At 52.6% G+C, this 17,867-nt stretch overlaps 2 protein-coding genes across 3 annotated transcripts; both read right to left on the reverse strand.

The window, feature by feature from the left end:
- Positions 1-1,651: 1,651 nt before the first annotated feature.
- PCYT2 (phosphate cytidylyltransferase 2, ethanolamine) lies at positions 1,652-13,236 on the reverse strand. Its single transcript, XM_069799546.1, is given in 15 exon segments — positions 1,652-2,946; positions 3,641-3,729; positions 4,222-4,287; positions 4,550-4,615; positions 5,285-5,362; positions 5,542-5,624; positions 6,255-6,393; positions 6,740-6,877; positions 6,879-6,944; positions 7,781-7,825; positions 8,900-8,984; positions 9,485-9,551; positions 11,449-11,610; positions 12,381-12,469; positions 13,049-13,236. Coding segments are annotated over 15 exon segments (1,452 nt in total). The 3' UTR covers positions 1,652-2,855.
- A 24-nt stretch (positions 13,237-13,260) lies between these two features.
- On the reverse strand, positions 13,261-17,864 carry SIRT7 (sirtuin 7). 2 transcript variants are annotated; one of them, XM_069799548.1, is made up of 11 exons: positions 17,626-17,864; positions 17,418-17,555; positions 16,730-16,834; positions 15,673-15,743; positions 15,493-15,565; positions 14,905-15,003; positions 14,185-14,421; positions 13,861-13,941; positions 13,596-13,702; positions 13,410-13,495; positions 13,261-13,379 (listed from the first exon to the last, which is right to left on the reverse strand). In XM_069799548.1, exons 1-11 carry the CDS (start codon positions 17,719-17,721, stop codon positions 13,261-13,263), a joined length of 1,212 nt encoding a protein of 403 aa, XP_069655649.1. In that variant the 5' UTR covers positions 17,722-17,864. The 2 variants fall into 2 exon arrangements, with proteins under 2 accessions (XP_069655649.1, XP_069655648.1); XM_069799547.1 differs by having other exon boundaries at positions 13,261-13,495.
- Between the last annotated feature and the right edge of the window lie 3 nt (positions 17,865-17,867).

Below are 17,867 nucleotides of genomic sequence, written 5' to 3' on the forward strand. Positions count from 1 at the left end.
AGGAAGCACCTTCCTTCTTGCCAAAAAGGGCAGCAGAAGTTTGGGATCACTCACGCACCCCCCCAGGGCTGCCCTTTCCTCTCCTCCAGCTGCAGAACCGCCCACAGAGTACGGCCCCGCTGCTGGAGAAGAGCCCTTTCGCAGAGCGCCAGCACCCCAGGGAAGGGAAAGCCCAGAGAATGATGCGGAGCGCAGCAACCACGGCTGGGAGCGTCCAGGTCTCAGAAGCAGCTTTGGGGCTGTGTCGTGGTTTAACCCCAGCTGGCAACTAAGCCCCACACAACTGCTCACTCCCTCCCCCACAGTGGGATGGGGGAGAGAATTGGAAGGGTAAAAGTGAGCAAACTTGTGGGTTGAGATAAAGACAGTTTAATAGGTAAAGCAAAAGCCACACGCACAAGCAAAGCAAAGCAAGGAATTCATTCACCACTTCCCATCGGCAGGCAGGTGTTCAGCCATCTCCAGGAAAGCAGGGCTCCATCACGCCTAATGGTGACTTGGGAAGACAAACGCCATCACTCCAAACATCCCCCTTTCCTTCTTCTTCCCCCAGCTTTATATACTGAGCACGACGTCATATGGTCTGGAATATCCCTTTGGCCAGTTTGGGTCAGCTGTCCCGGCTGTGTCCCCTCCCAACTTCTAGTGCCCCCCCCAGCCTCCACACTGGTGGGGTGGGGTGAGAAGCAGAAAAGGCCTTGACTCTGCATAAGCACTGCTCAGCAGTAACGAAAACATCCCTGTGTTATCAACACTGTCTGCAGCACAAATCCAAAACATAGCCCCATACTAGATACTATGAAGAAAATAAACTCTACCCTAGCCCAAACCAGCACAGGCTGCAAGGGACAGCTGGGAGGAGCCCAGGACGAGCGGACACAGTCACAGCATCACCCATGCTCAACACGGCGCGGGGAGGGACTGCTGTGCTTGCTGCAGGCACTCAAGGGGCTCCAGCTACATCAGGAGAGGACGGGAGGCTCCAAGTTCTCCAGTCCCTCCCTGTGCCCAGTGCTCAGCAGGGAGTGTTCCCACACAGGTGGGTGTCTTGGCTCGTCACAGATGACACACTCATTACTGAAATGCCAATATGACACCACAGGGTCTGGGATTAGCACCTACGCAACCATGAGACCCCAAGCTCCACAGCTGATCTGTCCCCACCACAGCTGCTTGCAGATGCTGCTTTGGCATTGCAATACACCGCAAGCCATCAGCAGAATAGTCCAGCTCACCTCCGCCTTCCATACCCACCATGGTTACGTGCCCGCCGAACTGCTGAGACTCACCTTTCCAGTACAAATTCTGCAATTTTGGAGTCCAGAAAGCATAAAACCCCAGAACACAGAAAGACCTCTTCACACAGTCTAGCTCAATTCTCTAGTGAATTCAGCAAAAACCTCCTCTCCCAGTGAGAACAAGCAATGTCTAGGCAGAGTGATCCCTAACACCTGCGCCGGAACAAACCCAAAGTGCTCCAGAGCTCAGGCTGGGCTGCCCAAGGGCAACAAGCTCATTCTCAGGCCACAGCAGCCTCTCCCCAGCTCCCATCAGAGCTCCAGGGAAAAAAGCTGCTGTAGAACAGAGTCTCCAGCCAGCAGCCTGGCCCCTTTCTGCTACCCAGGCTCAAGCCCCAAAGAGACCAATACACAACTCTTCAAGATTTTATTAATGATCAGCAACAAAAGTTTACAACAGAGAGGACAACAGAACTGGCGTGGAAGGACCGTCCAGCACAGTACAGGGAGCAGCCCAGGACACCCAACACAGCACCCTGGAATGTAAGAGGCAGAAAGGGGTTCAGCCCAGCACCCGTCCTCCTCAGGCCCTGCACCTCCCCCCAGGGGCACACGTGCTGCATGTCAGCCCTCAGAAAACAGCCATGAAATTTCAGCTTACAAGGTCCTTCCCTTAGGTAACCCGTCAGGCACAAGGTGGACTCTGGCCGCAGCAGCAAGCAGGGCGCTGAGCACGGTCTACATGCAATGCCAGGTCCTGCTGCCTCAAGACAGGAAGAGCCTTTGGCAAAAGCCCCCAGGGTTCCCATGCCTCATGTGGAGAAATGCCTCAACCTGCCAGGGAAACTGCAGAACCGAGGGTCCCTGTGCCACCAGCCACATGCCTCTCAGCAGCTGCCACACCACTGCCCGTTATTGGGGCAGCAAACGATTCGCTGGCACCAGTCACAGCAGAGAGAGGCTTTATCCCACTAAACCCAAAGTAGCTTTGGGTCTAGTATTCATGCAGAAGCAGCGGCTGAGAAGAGGCAGCACGGCAAACCCTAGAGCACAAGGCCTGCTGGCACCTCCAGCAGCCAGCACACTGATGGCCCAGTGTCCCTAACCGAAAGCTTGCAGGAGGAACTGCGGGTGCTGTGCCCCTTCCCCAGGGAGGCTGTTCTCACCAGTCTGTCCGGGCCACCACCCGAAGGGCTGCTCTGGAATGGTCAGGACAGCCAAACCTGGAGGGGCAAAGGGAGCCTGGGTGGCTGCTCCATTTCCCTCCCTGCTAAAAGCCAGAAATGGTAGAAGGTAAAAGCACATCAACATGTTAAAACATTAGTTATAATTAAAACTGTTTGGTTTGGGGTTTTTTTTTTTGTTCCTTTTGTCAAATCTCCTCCTGGGAAAGGGGACGGGAGCTGATTAACGGAGGAAAAACTAGGCAGCAGGATCCCGACTCGTTATGTCTGCATAATTAGTGCAGGAGGAGCTATGAGACAAGAGGGTAAGACAGCACATCCTGCATGCCGGCAGCGGTGTCCCCGTTCAGGGGTCCCCTCTTGAAGAGCTGTCTGCTCCTCAAGAGGGTGAGACTGCGGCGCTCTGCGACCCACGCATTGGCTCTCTGCTGGCCTAGTGCTTCTCCTCTTCCAGTCTCTTCATGGCCTCCAACACAGCCAGCTCTTTTGCTTCCTTCTTCTGGTTCCTAGCTTCAAACTCCAGCCTGCATCAATCACAAAAAGCCACAAGATTCTCATCCCTCCGTATCTTGAGTAGACTAAAAGGACCTGGAGCAGGGTAGCACTGCCTTCTCCTGCGCTGCTTTGCTCTGAGTACTCCAGAAACCTCACCAGTAACGCCCCAACTCCTCTTCAAGAGCCAGCACCCAGAGCTTCCCACAACTGTTATCATCACTCCGAAGTCCCAGGATCCCAGACTGGTCAAACACTACTTACTTCTCCTTCTGCAGAAGACACTGCTATTGCATGCTTGGTCTGTCCTGGGACAGATGATTTAGTGCCGTAATACTAAAATCAAATTTACCACTGATCTGAGCCAAGGTCACTGAAGGTGAAGGGCTCAGGCCTGAAAGAGCAAAGCTCTGAAAGAAGCAATATGCTTCTCTCCCCAAGAATACAGCAAGGAAATATTATCATTAATAGAGGAGGAGGAGGAAAAATAGTAAAACATGCTGTGAAGCACATTCTGACATACTAGAGTTTAGCTGGTCCTTTCCCTGTACAGTCCAGTCCATCCACATTCAAGCAGCCTGCCCAAGCTATGGAAGATGAAGGACCAGTTCACTGACTCTGTACCTTTAGATAACCCCTTCTCTTCCTGTTTGATCCCATTAATTAGTCCTCAGACAAGCTGGATGGAGCAGTATGCAACAGAACTGGGAGATGAAGAAAGCCAACCTGTTCTTGATGATTCTTTGCACAATTAAATCTGTGGTGAGATTGCTGCCACTGTCCACCAGCTGGAAAATGCCGCGTCTCTTCGGTTCCTGTAAACAAACACAGCAGACTCAGCGGTGAAAAACACACAGGACCACTGGGTTTACATGCTCAGTAGTGACAGCTGAGCAGAAGTCATGGCAGGTCCTATGGGCACTCAGCCAGGCACAACACAAAATGATGTCCTAGGAGGCAGAATAAATAACTGCTGAAAGCAAGGCTTCACGTATATGGGAGCTGAGCAAGGCTGCCCAGGACTGGCATAGAGCAAAGATTACAGGATTTCTCACTTTGCCATGAAGGCATCAGAAACAGGCAAAACAAAACAGTGACTAAAAGAATGGAGCTGTTGTGAATGATTTACAGGCTCTGCTCCAAGTAGCTACACCTCGGGGTGGATGAAAAACATCATCACCTGCCAAGGACTTGCTTGGGTAGCATCCTCTGCAATACAAATTCTCAGCTCAGGAACACAAACAAAGCCATGCTGTATCTATCAAACGTTGACAAAGAAGCGCGGACAACAGCAGCTAGTAGCTTACCTCATACGGATCAGAACCATCCTTATCTGGCACCACCTCCGTCATCCCATGACACACAAGTGTTACCTGGAGAAGGACACAAAGTCACTGACAAGATCCAAAAGATGACAGGGACTCTCCCTGCCACTGCACTCACTGCAGCATAGCCTGGAAATCAGCAAAGCCACCCCTCCAGTACCAGGCTTGGCAGTGCATCTGGAGCTCCCTGTAATCCTGCTGAGTAGGACCACCTGTCTTCTACACCCCTGTGTTTTCCTGCACCGCTTTAGCTCCCTAAGCACATCACACACCAACATCTTCATGTCCATCTATAGGCAAAGACTCTCACCCTGAAGTGATCCAGCAGATCAGCAGTGACAGCGTAGGGGGCTCCAATCACCACTTCCGAGACGTACTAGAAAAGAAACCAGGTGAAAGTCCAGATTTGGAAAAAAAAAAACAAAAAAACAACCAAACAACAAACCAACCAACCACAAAACCTCAAACCAAAAAAACAAAACAGAGGCCAGCCTGCTTCCTAAACAGACTTGAGCAGGTCTTCTGGTTATAGAGTTAGGAGCTCAAAATAAGGGAACAGAAAAGTGGGTTTAGCAGCCACTGCTTGTCTCACAGCATCTTTTTGTTCCACGAAAGAATATGCTTTCTGGTAGTGCATATAGAGCAAATCCAAAAGTTAATTGCTCAAGGCACACATTTCTGGGCCTCCCCACATTTCTTTCCCAGGAATTTTCTCCCCTGCTGCAGGCAGCAGAGAGTTTTCTACAAGAACATGGCTGTCTGCATACAGCAGAGCAGCACTCTGCAAGGCATCCTGCCTTTTCATGGCCGGTGGAACAGAGGTGGAAGAGTTCAATAGCTCAGGTTAGCCAGGACGACACAGAAGCCTAGTCATTCCTCCTGAGAGCACATCAGCACCTCTGGCAGCCTAAAGGAATCAGTCTTGTCTTCACCTTCTCAATGCACACCAAAGAACTCATGCAAGATTCTTGGCTACAGGTGAACACCACCCAGCTCCAGGCAACTTCTGGAACAGCGCAGAGGCACCAATCCAACAGGCACTTACCCTACAGGCCAAGACACTAAGTGTTCTCTCATGGATGTTCATGATGGGATAGTTCTTCCCTTTGTAGCGATTTACTTCCTAAGGCAAAGCACCACGCACAATTAGAAGAGACACAAACCCTTTCCCTCTCACTTTTTCCCCAACATGAAAATCCTGTATTGGCCAATACATCCCTTTCTTGTCTTCCAGAGCATGACCTGCTTGTTTCAGAAAGAATAGGGGCCACGCTGCTCTGTCTTTGGACGTTATATACAGACCTGATCAAAGTGCAGCCCAGCAATAATGTAGGGTTTCTCTGCCAGCTGGTGAACCTTCTCCAGGAAATCCACATGCCCAATATCTGTAGACCTGTTTAAGGAATTGAAACTAATGTGGAAAATAGGTAAGACAGTAACAGATGCACTGAAAGACCACAGTGGGAGACAGGAATCCCACGGATTTTATTTTTGCATTACTTGTTGCCTATGTCCTAAGAACAGTTGCCTCCTTCCTCCTCAGGCTCCACAGGTTCTGGGCAAAAGCCAGACATCTTTTCAGCTCCACCTCACATGGACTCAACTTTGCCTCTGTCCAGAATCTCTACCCGTTTCAGGTGTTCTGGGACAATGCCTCCGTGACTGTCCCAGGGATGAAGCATCTGCTCCAGATGCCCTGTGCAGTCACTTGGTCTATGACAGCCCGTCCTCAAGAGGGACTAGGGTGTGATCACTAGAGCATGGAAAGCATCCAACTGTCTTCCTGAAATCCTCCAACAGCCACAAATCTCTCTAGAGAGGAGCAATAGTTCCTTTCTCAGTGTCCTGTGACTAAGAAACTGCCAGTAACAACTCCTGCCTCCTCCCTCACATGCACACCTACAGAAAAGAAAAAAAAAAGAAGAGGCAAATATCCTAGTCTGGTGCCTCAAAACATGAAAACATCAAACAAAAAGACCAACGGTACTTTCTTGACAAAATAGTGTCAAGGATACGGAACAGGTCAAAGGCTCCGGCCACATAGATGATAGTGTCTCCTGGCTGTGGCTCCTTCCCTGATGCAAACTGGATGATCTTCTGAGATGTCTGTAGGAACTGCGAGACGCCAGTCCAGGGACTGTGACCTTTTGGCCCCTGGGAAAACACATACCACACACATTTCCTTTTCAGGCTCCAGGAGGGGGTTTGGACAACACACAAATGGAGCTGCAGGCAATTTGCTAGCCTTAACTTGCTAGCAAGTATCACAACTCTTAGCTTGCACTTGCTACATTCCTGGCACCAAATACTTATGAAATCTCACAAATGCTGTTTTTGCTCTGTCAAACACAGTCTAAATCGTCCCCTCAACAGCCAGCTAAGGAGATGCCAAGAAACAAGCTCAGGAAGGAGGAAGGCAACAGAGCAGTCTTGGATTTCCAGCTTACCAAGGGAGACAACACACAACCTACCTACACTCTTAAGCTTTAAGGCAGCCTACCAGTTCACCTGGCCGATGGCGCGCCAAGCCAGGAGGGGATCGCCCACAGCTCCAGCAAGGGCCAGGTCCCTGCGCCGATGAAACCGAAGACGGAGCTTTGTCCCCGCCACGTGGCAGTTTTGGAAACAGCCACCGCTGTTTCCACCCGCTCCAGCACCAGCTCCAGCACCAGCTTCGCTCCCCTAAAGCTAGCTGCTCTACAAGACTTGAAAGAACCAAGACAACTCAGCTGAAACCAGGGCAAGCCATACAAACGGCACCATGCAGAAGGGGGGCTCAGCTGACAGGGGATATGCAGGGTGCCTAGTGCCCAGGCATTCTCCCCAGATCCAAGCACCAGGAAACAGCCATGCTGGAGCAACAGGCCCCGTAAAGCCTGCTAAGAAAACACAACACGGTGGGGAACAAAGAGGATGATTCAGCCTGGTCAGCAAGCCCCCTGAGTAAAAAAGACTTAAGCTGTAGGTCCAGGTGCTTGTTCATGAGGGACAAGCCAACACCCACAGAAAAAAAAAAAAAAAAAAGGGGCTGATAGCTCTTTAGAGGTAGCTGGACACAGCGGCAGAGAACCCCAGGAGGACTGCTCTGCTACTTGAAGACCAAGCATGTGAAATCTGCAGTACAGCATGCTAGCTACATGCCTGCTACACCAACACTTTCCAGACCTAATGCAACACCTTTAAAAACAAGAGCACTAAAAGGAGCAATCACAGAGGCTGTCCCTAGGCTGGAACTGCAGGCACTTAGGTCCCAAAGGAAGCAGCAATAAAGAATTTACAAGCAAGCCAGAAAAACAGCAAAGGCTCAGTGGGTGCAGCAGTTCTATGTGCTGCACAAGGACAGTTCACTCGCTGGCCCTGCACGGCCACACCTGCCTATTTCACTGTCTACAGCAGCTACTTTATGGGGGCAGCAGACATTTACTGAGGTTACTACTAAATGTGGGGGAAAAAAACCCCTGCAACACAGGCCAGAAAGCACATTTGGAATCCTTCTCAGACAGGACAACAACCAGACGTCCATGACCAGAACTCACATTACCTTCCCAAAGTTGTCAGTGTGCTTCCGATAGTCTAGGTCCTCATCCTGAAGGGAGATAAAGAGTCAAAATGTTTAAGCACTCACATAGCTCATCCAACCAAGAATATGCTTGTGTGTCACAGAAGTGCTGGGAAGTCCAGGCTCAGACTGCATACCATTGATCCCTGGCACTAAAGGCTGACAAACTAGTTAATATCTAAACCACAGTTGTGTCCCAGCATGAGTCAGATGAAACATGTCCTTATCTGATCCCAGCCTGGCACCACACGGTGATGGTGGTTCTTGCCCAACCTGCAGACCTGATAACATTGCACACTTACGTCCTCCCTCAACTACGCAAGCCCCTACCAGGACAAGCATCCCTCCTTCTTCCAAAGACACTCCACTAGAGACAGGTTTAGATCTCTGCAGACAGCTTATGGCACTGTGCCAGATCTTGGTGTGAACTTACATACTATGGCTAAGCCAATCTAACAGCTCAGCACACTAGAAGGATCTCCCTCTACCCCCGAATTCTCTTGTGGGTCCCTTGCCTTGTCCCTGCTGTTACCTAGGTCCTTCCATTCACTGGATTGCTTGTTTACAAAATCAGTTAAACTCATTAACCAACATAAACCTACTTCCTTTATTTTCCTTTGGTTAGGTTAGCTATCTACCAGGTAGTGTGCTGAAGAGACTCAAGAAAGGTCTGATAAGACTAGAGACAGCAGAAGGCAGAAGCATGCAGCTCAGTGGGAAGGAAGAGGACTTTCCAATTCTGGCAGCACTGGGCTGACAGACCAATGTGGCTGCACTATGTAGTTTCACCCTCGGAGAAGCCATAGGCTAGCCTGTAGTCCCCATAACATTGCTAAAGCCCACACCAATCATGAGGGATGGTAGCTTTTATCCCCCACACACCCTTCCAAAGCAGCATGGGCTGAGATCACACTGTGATCTCAGACAGGCTTAAGGAAACACAAGCAGGTTGTTTTGCTGCCACTGCCCATAATCAGCTTTCCAGTTCTCTGTGCACCCAGGAGCCAGACCCAGGAGCTCTACTGCCACTTGGGACAGCAAAAGCAAAGAGGTAGCATATGTCCTGGACTCCAAACTCCCACCCAAAGCCCTCTCACTCACTATGTTGCTGTGGTGAGCCTTAGTCATGAGCAGCATGCGGCCAACGAGGTCAGTAGTGGACACACCTTGGGTGCGTTTGCATTCCCTGCAGGGAGACAAGCAAAGGATAAAGCAGAAGCCTCAGGAGCATATGCCTCTTTCTCTTCCCACCATTACCACAGGAACACCTGTGACACCTGATAAATCCAAACCAGGGGCCATTCTGAGAAAGTCTTCCTTCTACCTGCTCTTGATATAAAGCACAGCATTCATTTGCTGAGCCCCTGCATCTTCTTCACACCACAGCAACTGCTCATATGAGGAAAACTTACCTTGCACAGACTTCCCAACAGAGCTAACTCCCCGTGAGGCTCCAAGGCCAGAACTAGCATCTGCCAGGAACAGGAAGGCCCCACCAGTTAGATGCTAGTCTGCAACACTTCCTGGAAGCCAAAATGGTGGGAGCAACTGAAGCTCTGACACATGTTACAGCAAAATTAAAGCATGACCTGAAGATAGCTGTCTTTCATCTGACTTCCCTTTGGAGCACGAACTCCCAGAAACTCTGCCCAAAACAGGGTAAGAAGGTAAGCAACGACAGGTTACCTGTATCGCCCCGCTGTTTTCACTTCCTCATAGGTATCCTTGCCATCTATCGTTAAGGTGATGTCATCTGCAGAGAGAGAAAAGCCTCAGAACTGCGCCCCAAGCCTTCCTGCACAAAAGCTGTTTTAGAATGACAGCAGCCACAACTGAACAGGTCCAGCACATATGCCAGACTAGAACTCCTGCAATGGGAATCCCTGTGCATACACAGGGGATACATCCTGCATCCCATGGAAATGCCAAGGGTTTGCAAGACTACCCTATCTGTGGAGACAAGCATATTCCTGGATGCTAAACACCATTAGCCATCTGGTCCACTGTTTTTTAGATAGTCCAGAAGATCCGACCCTGTTGCCCTTGCGGTGAATTCAGCAGCAGGCATGACTGAATTATTGTCTGAATGACAATCAACAGCTACCATCGGTCTCAGTGTTAAAAAGCACCTTAACCTTAACTTCTCTAGGACTGGTTTTAGCCATTGAGTTCATGTTACAACTTCTTCAGCTGATTAAACAGTCCTCCAACAGCCAGTTCTACCCCTCAGTGATGGCACTTCTACAGTGACATCAAGCTACCCTTTTACAGAGTTAATTCCTGTTCATCTTTGGCATGGTTCCCAACTCTACAGAAACACCTCTCACCTACTTTTAGTGATAGTATAAAATCTTTACAAGTGAAACCTAAGCTGGCTTTTGTTTGGCAAAACAGCCAGTTCACAGTGCAGGTGCTGGCAGCTCACAAGTGCTCTCTCTCACACAGTGGGGTGACATGCTCCGGGCAGCAGAGTTGTTCTTCTAAAATCCTACACCCTCACCTCAGGGCACAGGAGAAGAGACCATACTGCAAGCAGAGCTCTGCGTGCCAGGAGAGGGAGAAACAGTGGGTTTGCTGCCTGTCACCTTCCCAGTTAAGCTCAGCTATTTCAAAACTTACCTTTTGCATAAACACAACCTGGCAAAACTGCAGCGTGCAAGGATATTATTCAGGTAGGAGTGCTGAATGATTTGGCAAAGGGGATAAACGCAGGGCAACTGGAGCAAAGGCTATGAGTGCTCCTCTGTTGCCATAATCCCTCACCAAGTCTAGTAAGGGGTCACACACCCCAAACACACTTAGGGCAGGCAAGTTAACAAGGAATTTGATAATCACCCTGTCCATGTGAAAAAACGTATCTATCTTATAGAAGATTAATAATTTATTTACCTTTAATGAAATACTTGGCTTATTGATAGCAGGTGGCTGGGATCAGATGAGGAAGGATACATGAAATGAGTGCAAAGGCTACTCCTGATTAAACTAACAAAATACCTTCAGAAGGGTAGGGAGGAGGTGCTGAGGCTGAATGAACACAAGAAGCATTTCCAGGAAGGGACAGAGTACAAAAGCAAGAATGTTTCCTCAGAACACTGGTTCTCTTCAGTGACTGTAAACTGAAAAGTGTTCATAATAAGAACTAGGTCTCTGACCACACGGTCAGCTAAGCCCTTGAACAGCTTATTAGCTGGATGAAGAGAGAGAAGCTTTTCAGATCTGATCTCATCCCAGTATAAGTAGATATAAACATGATTGTATTTCCGCACACTTACCTGTTGAACAGCATTTTTCATGTTTAAGTTTTGTAAATTACTTTCCCCTATACACAAATTTCTGCTGGTGCTAAAGGCAACCTCAGAATAATTGTCAGACAATGCCTTTCACCTCTGTAAGTGAATGGGATGCTTAAAACCAAGGGATCTGGCCACTCTTAGGGTGCCTAGCACACAGACATATTTCTCCAGAATACCGGAACAGGAGTAGCCATACCGCCCAGAGCAGCTGTTGGTAAGGCAGACCTCTGTACACAAGGTATCCCCTGATGGCCAGCACTGGCCAGAACGTTCCTCACTTTGCAGCAGGGAAACCAAGAGCACGCAAGCCCTGGAGGGCCTGCGTTAATACAACTGTCACCTCAGTATACCACTCACCACCATGCACACAGAAGTCGCAGTTATATTTGTCCAGGGTTTCCAGTGTGGTGACATAGGGAGCTCCTGGAGCAATCTCATCCACCCACTTGATGGCTTGCACCATTTTGTACCTCTCCTCCTGTGTAAATACAGGGGGGCCCTTGTGCTTGGCAATCTCCTCTGGGCGAGAAACAGAAAAACCCAGTTAGAAGCATGTACTACAGCTACGAAGACTCTCACCTACAGGAGCCTCTTCACTGTGGGCTTATACTCAGCTTGGAATTGGTTTGCGGTAGAGAAGGAAGCCCCAGCTAGATCAGAAAACATTTTAATTTAGTTGCATTTCCCAAGTGCATAACAAAGGCCCTGGAAGTCACTCGGAAGGCAGAAGGTCTCAGCGCCTCCCTGTACCCAGAGATGTCCTGTTGGGGGGACTACCTGGGATTCCTGGCAGCCCTGGAGGGGAAATTCCCCTTTTAAACAACAGCTTCCTACTAGAAAATATGTATCCATAAACCCATTTAAAATCCATCTTCACATGCAAGAACTAGTTCCTAGCACTTAACTTCCAGATAGGCTTGAAACGAGTTTTTTTCCACACAGTAATTTGTTTTGGAATATCAGTTCTGCCGTTTGCACCCAGCAAAACCAGACTGATTTTCAACTGGTTCAACTGTTTTCACAGCACAGAATACAGCTCACCCCTCAAACGAAGCCTGCAAGCTCTGAACTACCAAACCCTCGCTCTGGAAAGCATGAAAGGGGCAACTCCACTCCCTTACCCAGGGAAGACACTTTTCTTTTGGAGGCTGCTGCTCCTTGCGGAGACGCAGGAAGAAGCCTGCTTTGTATCAGAGTATCTCCGTTCTCTCGGGGCTAACGTTGCTGGGCTAACGTTGCTGGGCGATTCTAGAGGCAGCACGAGGTGAAAAGCTGAGAAAGCCTCTTACCATCTGTGTGGACTCCAACAATCAGATAATCTCCCATGGCCCGAGCCTGGCGTAGCTGGTTCGAGTGGCCATAGTGCACCATGTCATAGCTAGAAAGACAACGGCCCCGGTTCAGTCTGGGGACACAAGGATGCACTTTGCCAGGAAGGTGCAGGAGGTGACCTTCCCCACGGGCTCAAAGGTTTACAGTCCCTCCGCTATCTCTGACCGGGCAGGACCGCCACCTTCGCAGCCGGCTCGTCGGGGGCAGGCGGCAGCACCCCGGCACGCCGCAGCAAGCCTGCCCCAGCCGCGGCCGGAGAGCGGGGTGCCGGTCCCCTCTTCTCCGGGGCCGGAGAGCAGCGCTGTCCCCAAGGCCGGCCCCGGCCGCAGCCCCGGGCGCTCGGGACGGCCCGGCCCGGCCCGGCCCGGCCCAGCCCGGCGGCCGCGCCGGGGCCCGTGCGGCGGCGGCTGAGCCCGGGGGCGCTCCCGGCGGCGGAGCGGTCGCGTCCTGCTGCCGCACGCACCGGGGCGAGGCGGCGGCTCCGCGGGGAGGGACCTGCCCCGGGCCCGGCCCGCCGCCGAGCCCGGCCGCGCCGCGGTCACAGAGGAACCGGAGGCACCAGCGCAGCCAAACACCGTTTATTTCTCCGGGCGCCGCGCCGCGCCAGCCCGCCCGCCCCACTCACCATCCGTCGCACCAGACGCGCACGGGCCGCTGCGCCGCCGCGCCGCCCGCCGCCGGGCCGCCGCCGCCGCCCGCCGCCCCGTTGCGCAGCATGGCCGCGCTGTCACCGGCGGCGCCGCCCGCCCGCCCGCAGCCGAGCGAGCGGGGCCGCCGCCGCCCGCCCCGCCCCGCGCCCGCCCCCGCCGCCATCTTGGGGCGCGTCCCCGCCCGCCCTCAGTTGCTCTTCCGCCGCCGGGCACCCTTGGCGCAGCCGCGGCCCAGCCAGCCGCCGGGGCGGGCGGGCGGCGGCGGCGGCTCCTCCTCCTCGTCCTCCCGCGGCGGCTCGGCCCCCGGCGGCGGCGGGGGCGGCGGCTCGGCGCCCTGCGGCGGGGCCACCGGCTTCCGCGAGTGCGTGCCTTCCTCCCCGGGGCGCAGCGGCTCGGCCAGCGCGAAGATGGGGTCCCGCGCCCTGCGGAGACAGGGCCAGCGTGGCGGGGGGGCTGCCGGGCGGCCCCGGGGCCGGGCGGCCCCCGGGACGCGGCCGCCGGGCAGGGCCCCGGTCCGCTCACCGGTCGTAGCGCGGGATCTCCAGCCCCAGCTCCGCCATCAGCAGCCGCATGACGTCGTCGCAGCGGCCGTGCAGCTTCAGGGCAGCCAGGTCGTCCTTCGGGGTCCACTGCAGGAGCGAGACCAGACGGGCGGCTGCAGGCGTCTCCCCGCGGGCAGGCGGGGCTCCCTGCCCCGGGGTCCGGCACGCCGCCGGGCAGCGAGGCTCGCCGCATGCCAGCGGCCATCGGGCCCTAACCCTTCCAACCCAGTGCAAAAGGCTCTCACCTGCAGGTTCACGATATACAGCTTTGGACGACGAGTGGGCGGCTTGCTCATGCACCAAAGACGCGGGTATTTTTTCAAAACCTGCCACAAAACAGAGATTTTCAGTACAGCCAAAGGCACGCGTAACTGCGAACCGTATCAGCGAGAGGAAAAGGAATGTATTACCAGGAGGGGAAAGAGGGAGGAAGAGAGACTATCACAGATGGTGGGCGAATCCTGACACCAGAGTTTACAGTTGTCTGTTTGGGAGGAGACTGCTCAGCACCAAGGTGTATCACCAAGAGGGAATGCTGCTAACAGTCTTCACCGAGTCTCTAAAGTTACCTTTAAGCTGGAACCCAGACAAAGAATCACATCTGCTTTGCTCGCAGCTTCTGTTGCTGCTTCCCAGTTCAGGGGCTGTCTCAACGTCCCCTTCTCCCCAAAGTGGACGATTGTATCTCTCAACTGTGCCCCACACTTGTGGCACATCCTGCCAGTGTGATGCCTGTGCAAGGCTGTGCGCTCCGTCACATCAAATACTCGCACGTACTCTCTGTTGGGTGTACAGGAAGTGCAGACCTGGTGCAGGACGAGAGCAAAAAACCCGTTACATCACTGGCATCTAGCTCGTGAAAGGCCAGGAGCCAGCCACTTCTCTCAGAAGAAAAGCACTTATGGGGGACAATAAATTGGAAGCAGTAGAAGGGATCATCTGGGATCAGACGCTAACTTGGAAAAGTTTGGAAAACCTCAGCTAGCAAGTGGAGCTACAGGGAGCCTGTTGTGTATGCGGTAGGAGGGATTTCAGAGAAGGTCTGAGGAAGAGTAGTCAGAAGCAGAAGGCTCTAGCAAGGACAGAGAAAAAGCTACAGAGTTGTACAGAACACTGGTTTAGTGCTTGCTAACTAGTTCACACCCCTCAAACCCGATGGCCTGAAGATATGAACTAAGCAGAGGCTAGCCCTTGTACTAATTCTTCTGGAGCTAGTGGCAGACAAATAGTTTACATCATCTTCTTGGGAGGCCACTAGACAGTAACTTTATCCTGTTCTGGCCACTCACCTCTATGTACATGTTGCCATGAAGCTCAGATATTGCTTCTCGGGGTAACCCACTCCGCAGGTGCAGCCCGTCACAGTTTTGAGACACCACATGCTGCACCTTGAAGAGAACAGAACGCTGAGCTAACATACACGCAGAAGACTCTGAAAGTATTACTCAAATGCAGGTGATACATATGTCTCCATACGCACCAAATAACCCCGAACATCAGAGCAGAACCAACAGAAGAAAAGCGCGGAGAACAGACCTTTATGAAAGCTAAATGAAAAGACTCCTCCTGCTAAACAGGTCTATTAGGTCTGGCTGCCTTTGTGGCCAGGTCCCCAGACCAGCCTCACCAGGAGGCAAATACAACATATTAAAGTAAAGGCACCCAGGGAAAAACCACCAGAGCTACTGTCTGGAGCTAGCCTAATGAAGGCTCAGCTGTACGTCAGCACAGATGCTTTTTCCTACATGGATTATGTAGCCACCCAAGTGAAAACAGTAGTTAGGCAATCTCATTAAAAGCTTTTTTTCCACCTGTTGGGTTTTATTTATCATACTTAGACAGAGGAACACAAGTGAGGTGCGGAAAAAATATCATACCAGGTTGTGCTTGTGTAGGCAGGCAATGCTCATATGGGTGAGTGTGGGCTCTGCCTCACTTAGATCTGCAGCCCTGACAAGAAGCAAGAAGAAGAACAACAAAAAAAAAAGTTGGAATTGCCATTAATCTCTCTTTCAGTATCAGCTCTCTGCTACACAGCTCAGAATTTGTCTCCTTACCTGATGGTCCTGCCCTTCTGCAGCAATGTCCATATGCCATTAGGGCCTCTGTAGTCTGGGATTGAAGCTGCCTGTGTTATTGGGAGAGAAAAAACAAGGCTGACGGGAAGATTCACACCTCTTGTCCACAAACATTTCAACCTGGTCTCAGCCAGGACAACCAGATACACCTCATTCACGGGTGCTTTTTCATGCACTTCAAGTTTTCTAGCACAGTGGTTCCTCCTAATCGCAGGAAAACCTTTTCGTATGTTCTCTCTCTCTCTAGCATCTCTGCTCCTACCTTGCAGCTCTCATTTTCACCTCCAGTATTTATTTTCTCCAATTTTACCATTATGGAATCCCTCCAGAACTCTTTTTGACCCTTAGTACTTCCCATTTCCCTGCACAAAACCCAATTCTTGAACCTTTCCTTATTTTCACTAGAGCCGATTTCTGGTACCTTGCACTCAGCATTCGTTAGCAAAAATACTTGTGACAGTAGCACTCATACACCCTGCCCAGAATCATGCTCTGTATCAGCTGAGACTGTAGAAAAGGTAAAGAAAAACAAGGTTCCCATCTCAGAATTCAGACAAAGGTGACATATATCACATTAGAGGAGGCAGAACCAGATTTCCACTTTCCCAAAGGCCACGGAAACTAAACATTTCTTAAACTGTCATTTGTAAGTTCTGATAACCACCAGCTACTCCTACTTGTCCATTAACGCAGACAACATTAATTAGCTAACTTGTTTTTAGGTTTTACACCAAAAGTAGCTGAAGACACTTGAATGAAGTAAGACTAGCGATATTCTCATTTAAGAAGCACGATCTTCACACGGTCACAGAGGTGATGCAGCCTTGGAATCGCTTGGGCAGCAGGTGCAACCCCAAGACGCAAACTAGCAAACGGCTTGGTCACGGTTTGCAGTGCAGCAGCGTTAACATAGCATCCCAGACTCATAACACACATCACACAGTCATTTAGAAACCACAAAAATAGTCCAAACACCACCGCGACACTCCAGAAGGCGCTCCCACAGCTCCAGCCACTCACCCCCAAAGAATCCTACCGTACTGATCCCGGCTCCTGTATAGATGACAAGGTGCTTGGCATTCCGGACAGCAGCAGCCAGCTCAGTAACCTTTCTCTTTAACTCCTCTGGCTCGTCACATACCTAGAAAACACAACTGAGCAAGTTCACATGTTTCTGAGACACAGTGCATCACTGAATCAGAAGGAACGGGGAGCTCCCTGGAGGTTTAATACAAGCCTAGCCTAGCCAGAGAAAGCAACACAAACGTTATCAGAAGTGGCTTCTAAATAAAAATGGCTCGTGGGTGTTGTCGACGGCAGATCAAGGGAAGAAGCCTCCTGGACAGCAGCACATGCAGATCCTTCCTCCCAAGAGACATGCCCACACAGCGCGCACGCGCAAAATGGCGTGCACTTGGAAAACACAGGGATCTGGCAAGCCGCTGAGTGGAAGACGACTGATGCGGAGATAAACCCAGGGCAGACGCCGGAGGCCACAACCTCGGGGGCCAGAGACCTTCCCGGTACCGCGGCACAGCCGCCGAGGCCTGCCGCAGCTCCGGAGCCCCCCCCGCAGTGGCCAGCCCGGCGACCTCACCCCCCGCCCCCGAGCGCAGGGCCGCTCTCCCGGGCAGCGGCCGGCTCCCCTCCCCACAACCACCGAGCGGCGGCTCCGCTATCCCGCAGGCCGGGGCCGAGCCCCCCCGCTCCCCCGGGCCGCCCACCTCCTCCTGCCGCCGGCGCAGCCGTTCGCGCCGCTTGCGGCGCCGCTCCAGTTCCCTGACGATGTCCTCGCTCTCGCTCAGCACCTGGCACTCCTCGGGGCTCCGCTCCGCCGGCGGCTTCCTCCAGATGCGGGACACCTGCCCGGTACACGCGGGTGGTCACGGCGGCCCGCGGCGGCGGGGCGGGGCGGGCCGGGCCGTACCGTACCTGTCTCCGCCGGTCCCGCTGCTCTTCCTGCTGCAGGATCTCGGCGCGCGCCGCCGCCTTCCGCTCCGAGCGGCTCAGGCTGCCGCCGGCCGCCATCGCCCCGGAAGCACCCCGCTTCCGCTGCCGGGCGCCCCGCCGCGGCGCCGCTTCCGCCAACCGGCGCGAGCGGCCGAGCGCCACTTCCGCCGCCGCCGCCCCGGGTGCAGCAGCGCCCCCCCGCGCCGCGGCGGACCGCGCCCCAA

The sequence above is a fragment of the Haliaeetus albicilla genome, chromosome 12 (genome assembly GCF_947461875.1).
Source record: "Haliaeetus albicilla chromosome 12, bHalAlb1.1, whole genome shotgun sequence".
Lineage (NCBI taxonomy): Eukaryota > Metazoa > Chordata > Aves > Accipitriformes > Accipitridae > Haliaeetus > Haliaeetus albicilla.

Excerpts from the sequence above, each read along its gene's own strand:
- SIRT7 (XM_069799547.1), bottom strand. The coding sequence starts at position 17,721 with ATGGCGGCCGGCGGCAGCCTGAGCCGCTCGGAGCGGAAGGCGGCGGCG. Across the intron at positions 16,835-17,417 it reads TGCGCCGGCGGCAGGAGGAG|GTATGTGACGAGCCAGAGGA; the intron begins GTGGGCGGCCCG and ends TGTGTTTTCTAG. Across the intron at positions 15,004-15,492 it reads GCCTACACAAGCACAACCTG|GTGCAGCATGTGGTGTCTCA; the intron begins GTATGATATTTT and ends GTTCTCTTCAAG.